The 17,188-nt window shown below is 41.8% G+C and overlaps 1 protein-coding gene across 3 annotated transcripts in view; it reads left to right on the top strand.

Annotated features, from left to right (window-relative positions):
• RERG (RAS like estrogen regulated growth inhibitor) overlaps positions 1-17,188 on the top strand; it is a 94,381-nt gene that overhangs the window by 72,762 nt on the left and 4,431 nt on the right. For all 3 annotated transcript variants that reach the window (XM_053978215.1, XM_053978216.1, XM_053978218.1), the window contains exons 3-4: positions 3,104-3,160; positions 17,114-17,187. In XM_053978215.1, the coding sequence (XP_053834190.1) occupies positions 3,104-3,160; positions 17,114-17,187 (131 nt within the window). The remainder of the gene's footprint in view (positions 1-3,103; positions 3,161-17,113; position 17,188) is intronic.

The raw sequence follows: 17,188 nt of genomic DNA, 5'->3' as shown, positions 1-17,188 counted from the left end.
AGCAATCTGACTGCCCCAGCTCCAAGTCTAGCGAATTGCTGAAGTCCTCACTCCTGATCCTTCTGCTGGCAGAGTTATTTTACAGCAAAGTGATGTAATCTGGCAGTGAGTGAGCTCAACATAAACAGCGTGGCTCCACAGCAATACCCCTGCTCCAGGGGATCATTGCTGGGACAGGAGGCACCAGCCAGCAAGTTGGTCTCCAGACTGACAGCCCAAAGCACTTGGATGCCCTGCCCAGCTCTTCCCTCATCACCTATTTTCAGCCAAATCAGGCAGCAAAGTCCCATACGTTGTTTTAATACCCCACTGGATGTCAGAGGCCCATCTGCTGAGCACCCCTAATGAGGCAAAAGTGAAGACATTTCCCATCCAACATAGTCTGCAATACTTACAAACAGAACAGGCTCTGGATCAAGAGCCTCTCACGCTCCCCATCTGTGAAATGCAGCTAGCTGCTAATCTTCAGCCTCATAAAAATGTGCAGAAGTGAAAAGCTTTACAGGATGTGCTGTGACCACTGCCATGAAAGAGAGCAGCAGCATTTTGAAGGAATTGACTGGGTCAGAAGCAGAGAGGCTGAGCAGAGCCAGCCTTGCAGGAGCAGCAGTCCTGCACAGCCCCAGGGTGCCCCAAAACTGACACAGAGCACATGGTTCTGGAGCTGGTAGTTCCCCACTCACTGGGGCTGTGATAAGGGGGTATTTTCTTCCCTTCACTGGGCCCAAAGAAAAGGAAAGTACTTGTAAAAATACTTCATTGGCAACAGTGCTTAGCAAGGGGCTCACTGTGCTTTCTGTGCCCACCACTGAGGTCTGCCAGCAGTGAGACCGATTGCATGGCAGTCACCTCCCACCTTCTTTCTTTAGTTCTGCACCCTCCTAAACATGTAATTATTTATGTATCTGCGTGTGCTGGAGATAAATAGAGCCCAGCTTCCCCCTTCTCAGCAGAGCTTACACCTAGGATCTCTAATTCCTCACCTCTGCAGCACTGCACACCTGCACCATTTCATCCCGTGTACACAACTGTGGGTTGTGTACCCTGGGTTTTTATGTGACCTGGGTTTCTCCTGCCAGGCTCATCTCAGCACCTCCAGCCCAGTTCTACTTCTGCTCCTCATGGCTTGTCACCTTCTAACCTCTTCTATTTGGGCACCTCCAAAATCAGCTCTTCTCCCTCTTCCCCTTCAGAACTCTCTCTGTGACCTGTCTTGGTCATGCTTGACAGACTTCCAGTCCCCTCCACCATTTCTACTCTCCTCTGCAGGAATTTCCATCTACAAGTACAAGGTTATCATAAACAGGGGGACCATGCTTAAGATAAAAAGAGTTGGACAGGTTCTTCTGCCTTTTCCCTCTCTTCATTAGCTTCTCCAGGTCCAGGCACAGGCTCTGCCACACAGGTAGCCCATCACTGCTTCTCCTTCAGAGTATGGCTGGCAAAGAATACATTTTTTACATCTGTTTGATTTTTAAATCTGTTTTAAGTCATTGTAAATGTGTTTAATTTTTAAAAATCTGTTTTTAAAGCTATCCTTGACAAAGAAGGTAGTAAGAGAGAATCTATTACTAGCAATTAGAGAAGAATCATGACCAAACTTTCAAAACAACAAGATGCTTGAACTATTCCAGCTATGATAAAAGGTGCAGAAAAAAAAGTCCTGGTGTAACATCACCATGGATGGGAAATCAGCTACATAGAGGTCATCTTGTTTTGTTATGGCATTCATGTTAAGGGCCATGACTTGAAAAGTTATTTTGACTGAGAATTGCCACATCTACTCTGAGGAACAAGGATAGCATGTCAGCAAAGCCTAAGCAAAAAAATCAAAGTAGGATTTCCTAAGGAAAATAGAAACTTAACACCAGCTTCAAATTGCTTCTTGTGTGGTGATCTCATTTCCTTAGGATCAGCTTCTTATTATCCCTCCAAGTATGAGGAGGTATATTAATCTTAAAATTAAGATTCTGATTGTCTGATTAAGGAAATCTTAATTCATTAGATTTATTCTGCAGACTCTTGCCTTATCCTACTGTTGGGCATAGAAGTCTGGGGTGGAGGGCATTCTCCTGGCTTCAGTTTTGAAAAGGATCAGAACTGGGTTTTACTGTCCACCTGCAACCAAAGAAGAAGGAACAATCATAGGGGTCTGATGACAAGGAAAAGTTTTCCTGTGCCTATAATTGCTGCACTCGTAGCTTGTGCAGTGATATCTCTGGCTTCATTTGCAGAAAGGATTTTGGATGGTTTGCAGTGGTAAATGACTCATTTACATCACTAGAAATTCAAAGCCCTGCTTGGTTTTAAATTCAAGAATAATCAAAGTCTAAATAAGTTGTTTTTAAAGGGTTTGGAGGAATAGAAAAACTTAAAATACAAGAATATAAGTAGCAAGATGTTATCCTAAAAGCTGAAATGAAGAACTACCTGTCCAGTGCTCCAAAATCTAAGTTTTTTTTTTCTATTTCTGCAAATTGATTAATAGCATGTGTTGACCATTGGTTTGAAATACTTAATCTGTTTTCTTCAAGTAGACAAAATGTGGAAATTAAACTGTTACAAGGAAGGCATGCCAAAACAGAGAAGGCAGCTATTTAGCCTATTATTTCTGCCTTACAAGGTTTATAATCCAAAGGAAAGTTTTCAAGAATAAAATTATTTTGATCAACCCCTCATTTTGAAGTGTCAAAGCTGGTTCCAAAACCACCAACACTTTCCCCTGTACTATACCACCAACACTTTAGGTATCCTATAACCACTTTCCACGGGTTATAGGATACCTAAAACATCCAAAGCAGTGGCTTTAGTTTGGGGTTTTGTTTTGGTTTTTGGGTTTGTTTTTGTTTGGTTTTGGTGTTTGGTTTTTTTTTTGTTTGTTTATTTGTTTGATTTGTTCTGTTGCCCCCATCCAAAAGTGTGAAGGGGGCCACAAGCAGCGACAAGTTCGCGGGTGCCCCAATAAGCAGCCCTGGCTCCTGCTGCCGGTTCAGGGGAGCTGCTGCCTGTCCACTCACACAGAAAACTTTGCTGGGAAAGCTTTAAAACAACCTGTTGAGTTGGTGTCTTGTCCTTCTGACCCGAAATCTCTCTGTCCCTCCAGCTCTCGTGGTGCGCTTCCTGACCAGGCGGTTCATCTGGGAGTACGACCCCACGCTGGGTAGGTGCCGTGTCCGGGACGCGCGCCCTGCGACGGCGCGGCGTGCCTGAGCCAAAGCTCCAAGCCTCACTCAGCCTCTAAACCTGCTGCAAAAGAGCTTCTCTGTGGTCCTTTGAAGCTGGAACAAATTGTTTCCTAAGGTGGCAGAGCAGAGGAGCAGCAGCACCAGACAAAGGCTGAGTTAGTGTGAGGCACATTTCTGCCCACTCAGAAATCCAGGGGAATTCTGCCATTGAAATAAACTGCTTCAGTCTTAAACTCTTCAAATCATTTAGTGTGAGATCAGTCTTCTCCTTTTGAATAACCCAAATGTCTTCTGCTTGAGAATAAGATTACTGGGATACAGATCTGTATTTTGGGATAGAGATCTTAAAAATTTGTGGCCAAAAAAAGATTTTTACAGTCAGCCTACCTAGACTTAGGTAATTTTTTTGTCCTCATTTTCAAACATATATTGTCTCTTATTTTTTGGGTGACCAGATAGGGGCATCAATCATCTAAAGGGCATGTCCTCTCCACTGCTCTCACTTAGCCCTGTTGGGTCTGGCATTTCCAAGAAGCTGGCTCAGAGATCTCAAAAACCTGTCGAACAGTTGCCCTGAATTAGAGGCTTTGCTTAAAATTTGTGCCAAGGTCAATTTTCTTAGTATTTCTTAAATTAGTATATATTTAAATGCTCTGCAAATCCAGGCCAAGAAGTCCAAGACAAGGCATTCACTTTTAGAAGGTGCCTTCAATACCTCAGGACTAAGTAATTCACATGTAAAGTAAAGGGCTGGAAAATTCTCTTTTCTCCAACAATGTGTTCCTCTCTCCTTCCTAACATTTCTTTGCAGGCTCCAACACAGATCATACAGTTAAATATCAATTTCTTTATTAATGTTCTTTCCTTAAGAGGTTTCATTAAGGAAATAGAAAATGCCATAAAATTGCACAGCAGAAATGAAGTTTAATATATTCTATTACAGAACCCAGGCAGCCCTTTGTAAAAAGCAAGTATCCAGGATTTTTGTTTGGCAAAATGGAGAGATAACAGATATCAAAACTCCCATCTTGGGAAAATAAATTTCAGCACAACCTGAGCTCAAATACATTCTTTTATCTGCTACTATCAATGTAGCCCTCAGTGAATTATGTGTCACCTGCCTTGTGCTGCACAGTGGAATGTTCAACAGAATGTTCCTTTGGTATTATTAGTGTTAGCACTTCACATTTCTATCACTAGTACATCATCCTAAGAACTTGACAAGAATTGTATAAAGCCTTCTCTATCTGTGTAGTCCAAGTTCATCAATTTCTTAAGGGCCACTGCATGCAAAAGCATCCTTTTTGCCTTGTTTAAGCACACAAATGAAGTTATCAGCAAGCTACAAGGTTTATTATTTTTTGCCCCATTATGAGGGCCCCATTCCCTTTTTGCTGTACAAGGCTTGACATTTGTTTCTGTTTTACAAATGAATACAATTGCAAATCACCGTGCCCCTCAGGAATCCAATTGTCTTCTCTTTGCAGCACAGAAAGCTTTTGTGCAGGCAGCAGTCTTATCTCAAGAAACTAAAAAATTAAATCTCTTCTGACTTACTGAATTCTACATCCCCATTCAGTCTAGAGAATAATAGCTTAAATTATTATTATAGTCATTGTGATGCTCATCTCTCTAGGTTGCTCCGAAGAAAAGGGTTGAGAAATTCAAAAATTAATAAACTATTGTCAAGGAGTTATTTCTTAATCACAGTAATCTCTGGTGGAAGCTGCTCACCAAGAGATTGTTTTGTAAAGTATTATTTTGTCAAACTGCAGATCACAATAGGATTCAAAAAGGGTTCTGAAGTGTTAGAGATGACAAATTATCTTGAAATTGCAACCACTATTTAGGCCTTCAGAGATCAATGAGAAAGAAACTGTACCTTGAAAAGCTTTGAGAGCCAGTGCCTGAGCAAATGCATTTCTGTCTTTTAGCATTGTCATCCTGCAGTGATTTGGTGGCCAATTACCTGTAAACATCTGAATTCACTGAGAATTTTCAGCAGAATAGATTCATTTCTTCTCAGCAGCCATGGGCTGGCAGTTCTGTGGAAAGAGGGATAGCGACATGCTCAATCAGTATAAAAAATTAAAGTTGTGTCAGTGGGGATAATTTCCTCTACAGGGAGACATAAGCAGCTTTGTCAAGCTATTCTAAAAGGACAGGAGTAAAACAGATGCAAACCATCCAGCTACTAAGCAACGGGAGGTTTTGCCAAAAATCACTGGGGCTGAGACAAAAACATCAAATTTATAGTTTATTTCTTATGTCAAGTTTTCAACCACCCATTAGCCCTCTGATGCAAGCAATCCCCAGATAATTCCTATTTTTAGGAAAGCTTTCACCAAGCTGTTCAAGGCCTGATGGAAATTCAACATTAACCCAAACTAAGCAACATATTTAAAAAACCCCAACTATTCCTCTTTTTATTCAAGGGTTGCACATTTTAACTGGAAGGGAAAAAAACACACCTTATAAATATTCCTTACTATTCTAACCTGAATAAAACGAAGGGCCGTATTTTCAGCAGCACCTGGATAGGATGCTGCACCACCAAATTACCAACCACAAAATAACATTTTCTGGCAGGAGGAGCATCACTGAAGCCTGCAAGCTTTGGAGAACAGAGCTGCTGCTGAAGTCAGGCCCCTGCAGCTCTGCCCCTTTTGTGCAGATGTTGGATCTGTGCACACACTGGCAGGACAGCTGCATCTTCACAAAAGTACATCTCACTCTGCTTTTTATTTAACTGTTCTCAGCCAAAGGGCAACAACCACAGCAAAGGTCATTTTCTGGGCAGTGCTAACCACCAGCCTTGACTCATCCAATATTTCTGTTTAACTGGCAACTCATTGTCACCATCTTGGCATGGGGTTTTTGTTTGCTTTTCCAGAAGGTGCTAAATTCCTCAAGGTAAATTCCTACCTGGCATTATTAAAGTGAATGGGTTTCCACATCCATCTTCATTCACAGTAAATTGCAGCTATCTCACATTTTCAACAAAATTAGATGAAAGAACTCCACGTAGAAATGGGTTAGAATAGCACATTTTAACAAATACATGCATGCAGTTGTTTTCTAAAATATTAAATACATGAAGAATTCAGCATTAAACTGCTCTTCTTTAGCTGGTTAAATATGCACTGAGAAAGGGAATTGGGTTCCCACATGGATTTCACCAAAATTCATTAATGTTTACATGTTTTTAAATAGAACAAAACTTGAAAAACATACAAGCAAGCTCAGGGTGATGTTAGAAGGCCTCAAAATGCTTGGCCTAGGTAGGGCACCAGTGAAGTCACACTCCTGCCATGAATGCAGGATTCTTATGGACCTCAGTGACCCCAGGGCCTGAGCCCATAATTTTCAGGGATTTCAGGAGGGAATAGCTGCTCTCCCCAGAGTCCCAGTAAATTGCAAAAACAATTTTTGAGTCTGCATCTCAGCAATTCCCCCCAGGAGCTACTGGCAGTGCCCAGAACTTATGGTGCCTTCACCTGAGCTCAAAGAGGGGGACATATTGTGGTTCACTTTGATATTTAATTTATTTTAAAATTGGAGACGCTGAATCAGAGTAATCAAGGAAACTGCGAAATCTATTTTCTCCTGGAAGGCAAAAAAAGGAGGAGAAAGCCCAAAGAGCCATCGCAGCAGCAGGCAGACAGAGGGCCTGCAGAGAACTTCATGGGGAGCAGCAAATTTCTGCCTCCATAAGCCATGACATGCAGGGAGAACCTCCTGGATCAAGTGATGAAAGAAGAAAATTCATCATTGCTACGGCTGAGCGCTTTTAAAAATAATTTTGCAGCATTTCTCTGAGAACACATTGGTTGTTCCACCAAAACTTGAACAATTTACTTTACTAGAAACAGAGCTGGGGTATCCAAGAATTGGGGAAAAAAAAAAAAAGATACAAAACAAGAACCCCCTCCCCCCCCCAAAAAAAAAAAAAAAAAGGGGGGGGGGGAGTATTATGACTTATGTTTTGTCATTTGTTTTGAATCAGCATTTTTATGTATAGCTGGGAGAATCAGGGGGTTCCTGAGGCTCAAGGACTGAAATATCCCTTTTTGCTATATAGGAAAAAGCCCCAAACAAATAAAACCCCAGGCAGATGCAGGAGACAGGCTCCTCAGTTCTTTTCTTGTTTCTGTAAGTGATTTGTTGTCTGCAGTCTCTCTGCCTCTGTGTCTCACCTACAAAATCCTTCATCTTACAGAAGGATTGCAAGTCCTTAGAGTACCTGATACTCACGTTTAACACTCATCAAAGGCACACAGAAACACCAACCAAAGCCTGGATTTGCAGCAAAATTCTCTTTATATCAGAAAACAAGGAGATGATATTTTTGTTGACCTTTCTAAAAATGCCTTGGCTTTCTCACACTGCCCCTAGATGTCTTTCTCCAGCTATTCACACATTTCATACGACTCTGGCAATCCTCTGAAAACTCTCCCTCAGCAGAGGATCAATAGACCAAGACATGACAGACTGTGCATGAAGGCAAAGAAAGACAGAAAGCAAAGGAGTTTATTTCATTTGAAAGGGACAGAGAGAAGACTCTTCACTACTTTAAAGTAGAGGTAACTGTAAGAAATAGGGGTTTTAAGAAAAATTATAACTTTGCCAGGACTACTAGATTAATAGTGACATTTTCGAAGAGTATTTCTTCTGACTATATTACAATTTCTTTACGGGTTTTTGTTCACGCTTTTTTCTCCCCTGGCAGAATAAAAAAACTTGAACAGCGTTTCTAGAAAGTCCTGTCTAATGCAAGAGACAGCCCATAAGAGACCCTCAAACAAGGGTAAGATGTGTAGGTATCAGGAAAGCAAGAAAGATAGGAGACAAAGTAGTAAAAATTGCTTGAAGGAAGGAGACAGAAACCTCGCTGAGAGCCCTGAATTCTCCCACAGCAGAAAACTAAATCTCCTACAGATGAGCTCAAGCCTTGCAAATTACACCACTGTGGCACAAAGGACTTTGTGAAGGTATTTACACTGGCAAGGAGGCTTTTCCCACTGGAAAGCTTCTTACAAGAGTGGTTATTTTTACATTAGAAGGGCAGTTTTGCTTACATCTATAGCTGGGGGGTTCTGTTAGTAAAACAGTATCATTCAGGAATCACAAGGAGAGGGTGGAGGTCCCATACATGATGTAAATAATATGGCAAAACTAGTAAATAATGCTGGCCTGAGTTTGTTTTCTGCACGGGATAAACACATAATACATAGGTCTGTATGAACAGCATACATGCAGAGCAGACATAAACAACAGAGCAAAGTAGGAATATATCAGGAATATATCCAAAATGGCTTTCATCAAAATGGTTGAGAACCAGGAACAGCTTAGCTGTGGGAATCAAGACCTCACTAAAGAGTAGAAGTACAGTTATTTAGTATAACTTATTATATATCTATCATTTTTTAAAATAAATATAAATAATATATTTAATACAAATATACAGAAGCCATGATAAAGAGCTCAGGTCCCAGTACAGCTCTCCAGGACTGTCTTTGCTGTCTGGTTTATTCAGCTAACACATTGTCTGGACAGCTGGAATACCATGGGAATACAAACTCCTGATCCCTGGGATTGCCATCCCCGCTGCAGATCCCAAGTTAAAGAAACATGGCCTTTGTGCATGGTGGGGTTTTTTTTTTCGTTTTCTTGACTGGTGGCTTACTCAGCAAGTTTGCCTTAACACTCCTGAAGGTGTAACTGCCTGTCCCTAGCACAAAAGCCCTGCAGCAGCATAGCTGAGGCAGAAACTGCCCAGACAGCAAACAGAGCTTTTAAGAGAGCAGCCCACAGTAAAGGAGGTGTTTATAAATCATTGACTGATGGCCCCTCCAGCCCGTGGGGGTAGAGGCTGACAGCCCTGGAAGGAAGGCAGCCTTCCCCACCAGCCTCTCCTCTTCCAGCTACACTACAGGATGGTGCAGTCTAGAAGCAGCTGGTGATGGAAAATAACCATTTCCTACAGCGAGCAGAAGAGCAGAGAGCTCTGCCACCACCTTGCAGAACTTTGCCTTCTGCATATTTCTGCTGAACAGCCGTGCTGACAACTCCAGCTTGTCCAAGCACAGGCTGGGAGCAACACACGTGGTCCTGAGTGGGGTGAAATGGCAACCAACAATTTGGGGCTGGGAGGAATGGCTGCCAGCCTGAGCCTCAGGGACTGCCTCGACAAATGTGTAGGCACTTCATAAATCACTGGGAAACAGCCTTGTTCTCAAGCCAGACTCCAGCTATTCTATCCCGGATTTTTATTGACAAGATTACTCATTCCTTCTGCCTCAGTGCTTAAGGGATTCAGTCCTCAGCAGTCTAGGTTGTGCCTTCCTAGGCATCTTCCTGTGATCATATTTTTCCTACCTCAAAACAGCAGAAACATTATTTAACTTGATATACATTTAATAAGCTGCATCATTTTACTGTGCTCTTCAGCAGGAGGAATTTATACTGAATGTGTTATAGCAATGAGCCATGAAAGCATTCCCAGTTTCTCCGAGGTGTTTCTAAGGAAATGGACTCATATGGCCTAAAGCACCTTAAAAAACCAACTCTGGCTTCTAAAACCCTCAACAAAGTCTTGAAATGATGAAATTGTAATTGAGAGCAGCAAGAGAAGATGCTTGCAATAACACAGGAAGCAGTTATCTGAAAATGTGCTTTGTTTTCTTTCACACGAGTCTCAAGATGAAGATATTCCTGGTGCCAGTAATAAAAATACTGCTTTTTTACAGTAGCTCAACAGACAACAAAACTCAGGAATGGCAGTAGCTGTTCTTGCTATAGCTACAGCTGCAAAATATTTCTCCCCTACTTTTGTTGCTCATCATATTCTGAGATGTTTCCCAGATGGGCAGAATTTTCCAGTGCTTGCCTCTGCACCCTCAGGAGAGAAGGCTTTTTGTTTTACTTGTTTTGGCTGTGAGCAAAGTCTCACTGGTTAGTTTTCACTTATGTTGTCAGAAGTAAGGTGAAACTCAGCTTCACCAACAAAGACTTCTTGCTGCAATCAGACAAAAAGGCATAGAAAAATATGATTTATTTAGGCTTCAATTTATCAGGGACATATTTCCTACCAAGAACCAACATTCCTTCCAAGCAGTGGCAAGAAAATTAAATGAAAACCAAAAAACCAACAGACCAAAACAAGCAAGCACTGTTTAAACCTTTGAGCTTACTCCCTGCTTGTTAGCACTGCTCTGGCTTTATTGGTGTGGTTTTAGCATGCCTTGATGGACTCAGTTCCAGGTACCTGCCCACATTTTCTTTGTCTATCCCAGCAGAAGTTGAATGAGGACAGAACCAATAGGAAAGGAAAAGCAACACCACTTCACTTCTCAAAAGAAACCCATTCTTCATATGCAGCAGAAAAATCATATTTGCATGCAGCAGGAGGTAACAAAGAAAGATATTTTTCATTGTTTTTAGAGTCCTCTTCAAGAAAACTATTCTACAATTTCTGTTTGGAGGCCAAAATATTATTTATTGACAATACCAACACGTCAAAAAAAATGGTTTTCTCTAGACTAGGTTTATACTACACGTGTTCTACCTAAAAAGAGGGAATTCTAGGGATGCAACAGATCCTCTCATACCAAGATGAGAACTTTATAGTCTATTAGGGCTATGTTCATACTAGCCATCTACTACCTTCCCACTTAATTAAAAATAGGAAAACCTGGTAAAAACCAAACTGCTCACTAGGCAGCAACCTGATCAAGCTTCATTCCTCCTGGATTTGTTCCCATATTTCACATTACAGTAGCTGTTTATTTGCACGTGTCCTTGTGCTCCATGGAGCATCCTTTTCCCCCATGAGTCCCCATGGCACCTGAAGCTTCTGCTCAGGTCATCTACAAATATTCTCTGCCCATCTCCATGGACCAGGGACAGCCCCAAACCCTGCCATGTGCAGAGGCTCTTGCCTGCTGACTACCCTGGCCCTCCTTAGGTAATGGAGTTTTGGGTTTTTTTGCTAAGGTTGGGATTAAATGTGTGAGATGGTGTTTCTTGTTCTGACTCAGATTTAGTTCTTACCTGTATTATTCTTTCACAAGCTGTGAGTTCTCCAGCACTTCACTTCACAAACTAAAAATGGAGAAGTATCTCTCTTTCTACAAGGCTTTTTAAGGATGAACTGTTTAATTAAGAAATGAAAACTAAATTATTTTTACTTTTAATTTAAATAGCTAAATACTCGTGGCCCACAATGCAGACTTTTTATCTAATTGTATAATACTACCTAAACCTGTGAAGAAGAAGGTGAAAAAAAAGGATGAGACTCTGCCCTAAAACTTCTATTTTGCTTTATATATATATATATTACTATATTCTAAAACTTTAAGTTTTCTACCATGTGATAGTACACACTTCTCTTTAAACTACACACCCACAATCCCAGTTCTATAATTCAATTTTGGAAGCTTTTTTTTTTTTACAGCTCAGGTCAAATGCAGTGTTCTCTTGGGGGCCAGTATCTGTCAGCACAGAAAGTCTAAAATTCTCAGTAACCAGAGTTCTAACACTTAGGGATGTGAATAGGGTTGCTGTGCCTAACCCAGCCTAGATTTACACAGAACAGAAACCCTGAGAGCTTCACCTTGCACTGAAAAAGGCACTGAAAGCAGCTCAGCGAGCACAGGTGCCCTCAGTGCCTCCTTTTGTGCCCTCTTTGACCTGAGCCCTTGGGAACACCTGCAGCACTGCAGTCACAGCTCTGATTTGGGCAAAGGTAGCCTTGGAGAGGGCAGCCAGAAATGACAAGAAACCCGTCTGCACATCACCACGTGAATTCCAGAAGCAGCATTCACTGCATGTGAAGCAGGCTGGAAACTCCAGACCTGGGTTAAATAGCTCTGCCAACAAGCATCTTCTTTCATCCGTGTTTTGGTTGAAATTTGTAGCTTGACACGAGGGTTTGTGTGGCTTGACAGTTGCACATTAAGAGCACACCACACCTGTGGGGGTGTACAACCTCCTGGAACTTTTCCTTCCCTATTTCCTGACTCCTGGGGCTACACGTGCACGACACAACATTGAGGAGTCCAAGTCCAATTATCAGAGTCACAAGGTTTCCTTTCAGAAGCATTATTTTTACTAGTTTTTCTCCTTTTACACGTGATAAAAATGATGCAATGACCATTCATGGCATCTTGTTTGATGGTATTATTAATAAATAACCCAGCCTTTCTCGTTTGGGGGTCTGTGGTATTAATGAATAGAGAGACACATGAGGTCATGCTGCATTAGCATTAGAAATATGTGCTAAATACACAAGGTACTGTGTTATACTGTGGTCCTGTAAAACCACTGTAAAACCACTGGTGGTGGCAGAATACAAACCCTCCTGTAAGGTAAACAACAGGGGGAACACAGCCAGAGGCCAGCAAGAAAAATAAATTCCCCTGTGCTTTGAGAAAAGCTGGGTTAAGGAAGGAAGAAGGCAGGAGAGACTTTCTGAGTCAGGAGGAGACACTCAGCTTACAGGGCCCTTCTAAAATGTCAGAAGCTCCTGCAGCAGCAGAGGAATGCAGAGGGGGACAGACCTCAGCGGGGCTGGGTCAAGGAAGGGGTGGGAGAACAACACCAGGGTTAGTAATAATTTTTTTTCCCCCCAATGGGCTGTCAAAGTCCCTGTTCTCAAATGTGACAGCTGCACCTGATGGGTGTCAAAGATTGCAGGAGTCTAAATGAGTAGTGAGGTACCAACAAAACCACTCCAAGCAATAAACAAGAACATCTATTCTGTTAGCAGAACTAATTATGGGGAGTTTTATTCTTATAGGCATTGCCATCCCACAGGACTTTAACCATGATTTTAAAGTTCATGTCTATTACCTGAGGTTTTTGCTCTGAAAACTCTCCTGCAATCACTCACAAGAAGTCTTTCTCCAGATCTCTTGCACTTCTCAGATCCACCTGGCTGAAAACCACCATTAGACCAAAATTTCTTAAAATATTTTTGTACATCCTTGTTTTAGTAACCTTTCTTGACAAACAAAAAAAAAAAAATCAACTAAAAACTAAAATTCTATATGGAAAGAGAGATTGTGTCTCTCTGTACTTAAAAGCAATCAACAGGCCAGACTGGCCTAAGTTTGCCTGTAAAATATTATTGCTCCATCTCAGCTGATTTACCTACTCCTAAAACCAATAAACACCTCCATGCAACGATCATCTTCTAGAGCTGTGACATATCCCAATAAACAAGTATTGAAAACGGCTTTTTACATCAGTAAAACGTTTTACACCACTCAAAATATAACTCAAAATCTAGAAATTAATTTCCAGATAATAGCTTTTGTCTAGAAAATACAATATTCTGGAACAAATATACTCAGAAAAACAGGATAGTCCTGGACAAACGAAAGGTTTGAGAGATGACCAGCCAAGTCTCATAGGCCAAAACTCTGTTAAAAATGTCACAGGAAGCACAGTGCCAGGATGTGATGTGATCAAGCTGTGGCACAGACAGTCTGTGGATCATGGGCTTCAAAGCTTTCCCTACAAAAGTAAGTTTTTTTCCTGTATTTTTTAAATCATACTGCTCAGAAGAATAGAGATATTTGTAATATGTTTATCAACACCAAGAGCCCCCAGGGAAGTTGGTTTTTATCCCTGCAAAATAATTTTTTTCCACAATTATTCAGCATCTGTGGTCATTTGATTAATTCATTAATTAATGAATTATTGTGGCTCAAAACCAAGCCAACTGCCACTTTCCAACATGCTTCTCAGGCCTTTTGACAGCTCTAAATATATTTGAAATAAACCTGAATTTTTCAAACAATGGAACCATGAGAACCAAGAGTGCTTTGCACAGCAGGAGTGCTGGGGCATTTCAGCTTTTTGACCAGGAGCCACTCTGAAATCTGGCATCAGCCTTCAAAGCCACACTCATCACACCTTGGAGCCTCTCACTGGGAACATGACTGGAAGCACAGCACACCCCCAAGCAAGAACAGGTCAGATTTGCTTATTTATACTGAAGCAGAGCAAATAATTCAGTGTATTTCCACAGCACTGCCAGGCTCAGGCAGGCTCAGCCTGCACAGCAGCTCCCCAGCTGTGCTTTGACACCGAGCTTGTGGTGAGCAAAGCACAGCTCAGTGCTGCCTGCTCCTCTCTGAGGGCTCAGCCACAGGGAGAACAGACAGGCAACACCTGCTGCAAATCACAACCTGAAGTGCAGAAAGTTGCCTAAAATCATCTTGGGAGCTGCTGGTAGAGTGTTACACCTTGGTTTTTCTGCTTAACCATGATGATGCAAACGTAAGACTTTTACAGCCTGGATTCATCTTACCAGTTTTGGGCTTCCAAGTACTTTTGAGGTGCAGTTTATTCCAGGAGAGAGCTCAGACAAGCTATATCCACCAGCCCCTATTTTATTTCATCAGCTCTAATAGGAGTCAAGGGTGCTCAGCTGAGACACAGACACCTGTGTTGTCAGGGGTTGGTTCAGGTCCAGCAGTTATCTCAAGCCCTGTAATTACCCTCTGGCTGCATGTCTCAAAAAAAAAACAACCAAAAAAAAAAAAAAAAACCAACAAAACAAAACAAACCAAACAAAAAAAAAAAAAAAAAAAAAAAAAAAAAGAAAAAAAAAAAGGCAGTGCCACAAGGAAAATGATACTAATAAATCCCAAAGCAAAACAATGTTTTTGTGATGTACCATGGGATCAGTGTGAGCAGACTGGAACTCACATCTTCAGGGCTCATAATTTACAAGACAACCAGATTCTTCAGATTTTTCTCTTCCCTTGAAGGAGAAGCCATGTCTGTGATTACACCAAAAATGCTTTCAATGTCCAGCTGTTTTACACTCCTCATTAAAATTCACCCAGCTACCACGCATTCCAAAGCATAGGAGCAGACACACATTTAGTAAGATTTATTTACATGGATCTGACCTAAATCGGTGCTACTCATCCAAGATCAAATTCCTTTCCAACGTGAGCAGCCAAAGCAAGTTAAACTTGCAACATAAAGTGCTGCCAGAGTCCTATTTTGAGAAGTCAAGTATCATTTAAGATTCATGCTGCTTTTGCACGGTGAGCAAAAGTCTATTCCTTGAGATTTATTCTCCCATTTCATAGGGAAGATCCGTACGGACTACCCCACCCTGCCTCCTGAGGACACTTCACAGATATCCTGCAGTCATGGCTGGGTGAGCACTTCCCCAGGTTCTGTGGAAAAACTCTCAGCAGCCACTTGTCAAGCAGGGCCAGATGGTTGAAGGCATATGAGCAGGGCAAAGCCTTAGCAAGTAAGGAGCTAAAATCAGACTGCTTACTCAGAGAGCCTCCTCTCCTCCACAGCACGCTCCCCCAAAGAAACAGAGCAGAAGTTCCTAACTAACCTTGAGCTTGGAGTACTACACAGGGAAACCCTGCCTAGCTCTGAACACTGAAATAACTCATTGAAGGTGCAGCTCTAACACCAAACTAGTTTCCTGCTTTTTCTGCATTCCCTGAGGGAATTGCTGCAGCCAGGAGGATGTGTGGAAGGCACAGATAACACATTCCACCAGGGGACTCTGACATATCTCACTCTGCTGTGTAGGTACAGCCTCAGGATCACAAAGGGAGACTCCAGCTCCTTCAACAGCCTGGAAATACCATCCAGAAGGGGTATTTACAGCCTTTAAGAAACCCAGCCTTCATGGCCTGAAACCCCACAGCAAGCTGGCTTGCCATCTGCCCAAGCAAATTGACCATTTGTCCCTGGTAGAGACAGCTGGGCTGTTAAAGCAATTAAGGTGGCACAGGCAGGGAGTGACATTATTGGTTTGGGAAGAGACTGTTTGCAGCACTGACAGCACTGGAACATTCCTGCTTGTGAAGAGGGGACATTCTTAAGTGAATAATGAAAACAGGCATTCACAAAACACGAGCCCTTCCAGAAGTTCAAGTTAAAACAATGTGTTTCCTAAGAAGATATCCTTTGTTCCTATTGAAGAGATTTACACCAAATGAAGGAATTGTGTCTCTGACAATGCAAAGCATTCATAGTCACTGGCCAGACTTTTACAGAATACATATTTGTCTTTTGATATAGGACATCTGTGAGCTAGCAACAGTAATAAATCTGAATGTTAGCACAGATAGTTTTCCACATTTTAGGTCAAATGCTATCAAACTTAGCTTATCAGCTTATTAAGATAAAACAAGCTGCTTTGTCATTAGTTTTCTGATTAGTTGCTTGGTTCCAAAACCTGGGACAGTAAATAGGGTTGTTGGGTTTTATTTTTCCGTAGTCTAAATGCTTAATGCCCACTGGTTATCCTTACAAATCATAAACAGGGAAATCACTGCTTGATCCCTTACCAGAAGAGGGGAATGTGATGATTTCAGCATGTTTAAAACACACATTCCTAAAATACCTAACTGGTCTGTAATTTTTTCACAGTATAAGGCCTGGGCTTAGTGGTTAGGTTCCTTGATCTGCAACCATACTGGTTTTGATCAACAAGCTGTGCAGTGACAGTCTGTTGAGCTGGATACCTTGAGAGCTGTGGTGCTGTCTTCCGAAGGTAGCAGCCTTCCCTGGGAGCAAACAGGAAAAATGGGATACAGCTCTGCAGAGCTCTCTGCCACAACAAACTGTCCTTTGCTGGGTGCAGGCTGCAGCATCCACCAGGCTTTTGCAGGTCTAACCCATGGGGAAGTAAAGGTTGTGCCCTATGGAGAGAGGTAAGGGTTGCTGTTTTAGAGAAGGGGACTTGAGTGTGCTCCAGGGTGGCTGGAAGAGCTCCAGCAAAGAAAATTTAGTCAAAAAACTGCACGTCACGTGTCTGCTCTTATGCTGGGAGATCTGTGAGGAAGACTGAAAAAAAAAAAAGAAAAGAAAAGAAAAGAAAAGACAAGAAAATGACGTTCTTTTAATACGTTTCACAACATGTGTTCTTGTTTTAGAGTCGACATACCGTCACCAAGCTACCATTGATGATGAGGTGGTTTCCATGGAGATACTAGACACAGCTGGCCAGG

This window comes from Vidua macroura, chromosome 5 (genome assembly GCF_024509145.1).
Source record: "Vidua macroura isolate BioBank_ID:100142 chromosome 5, ASM2450914v1, whole genome shotgun sequence".
NCBI classification, from domain to species: Eukaryota; Metazoa; Chordata; class Aves; order Passeriformes; family Viduidae; genus Vidua; species Vidua macroura.
The sequence above is the reverse complement of the archived record's forward strand: the minus strand, read 5'-3'. Positions and strand labels throughout refer to the sequence as shown.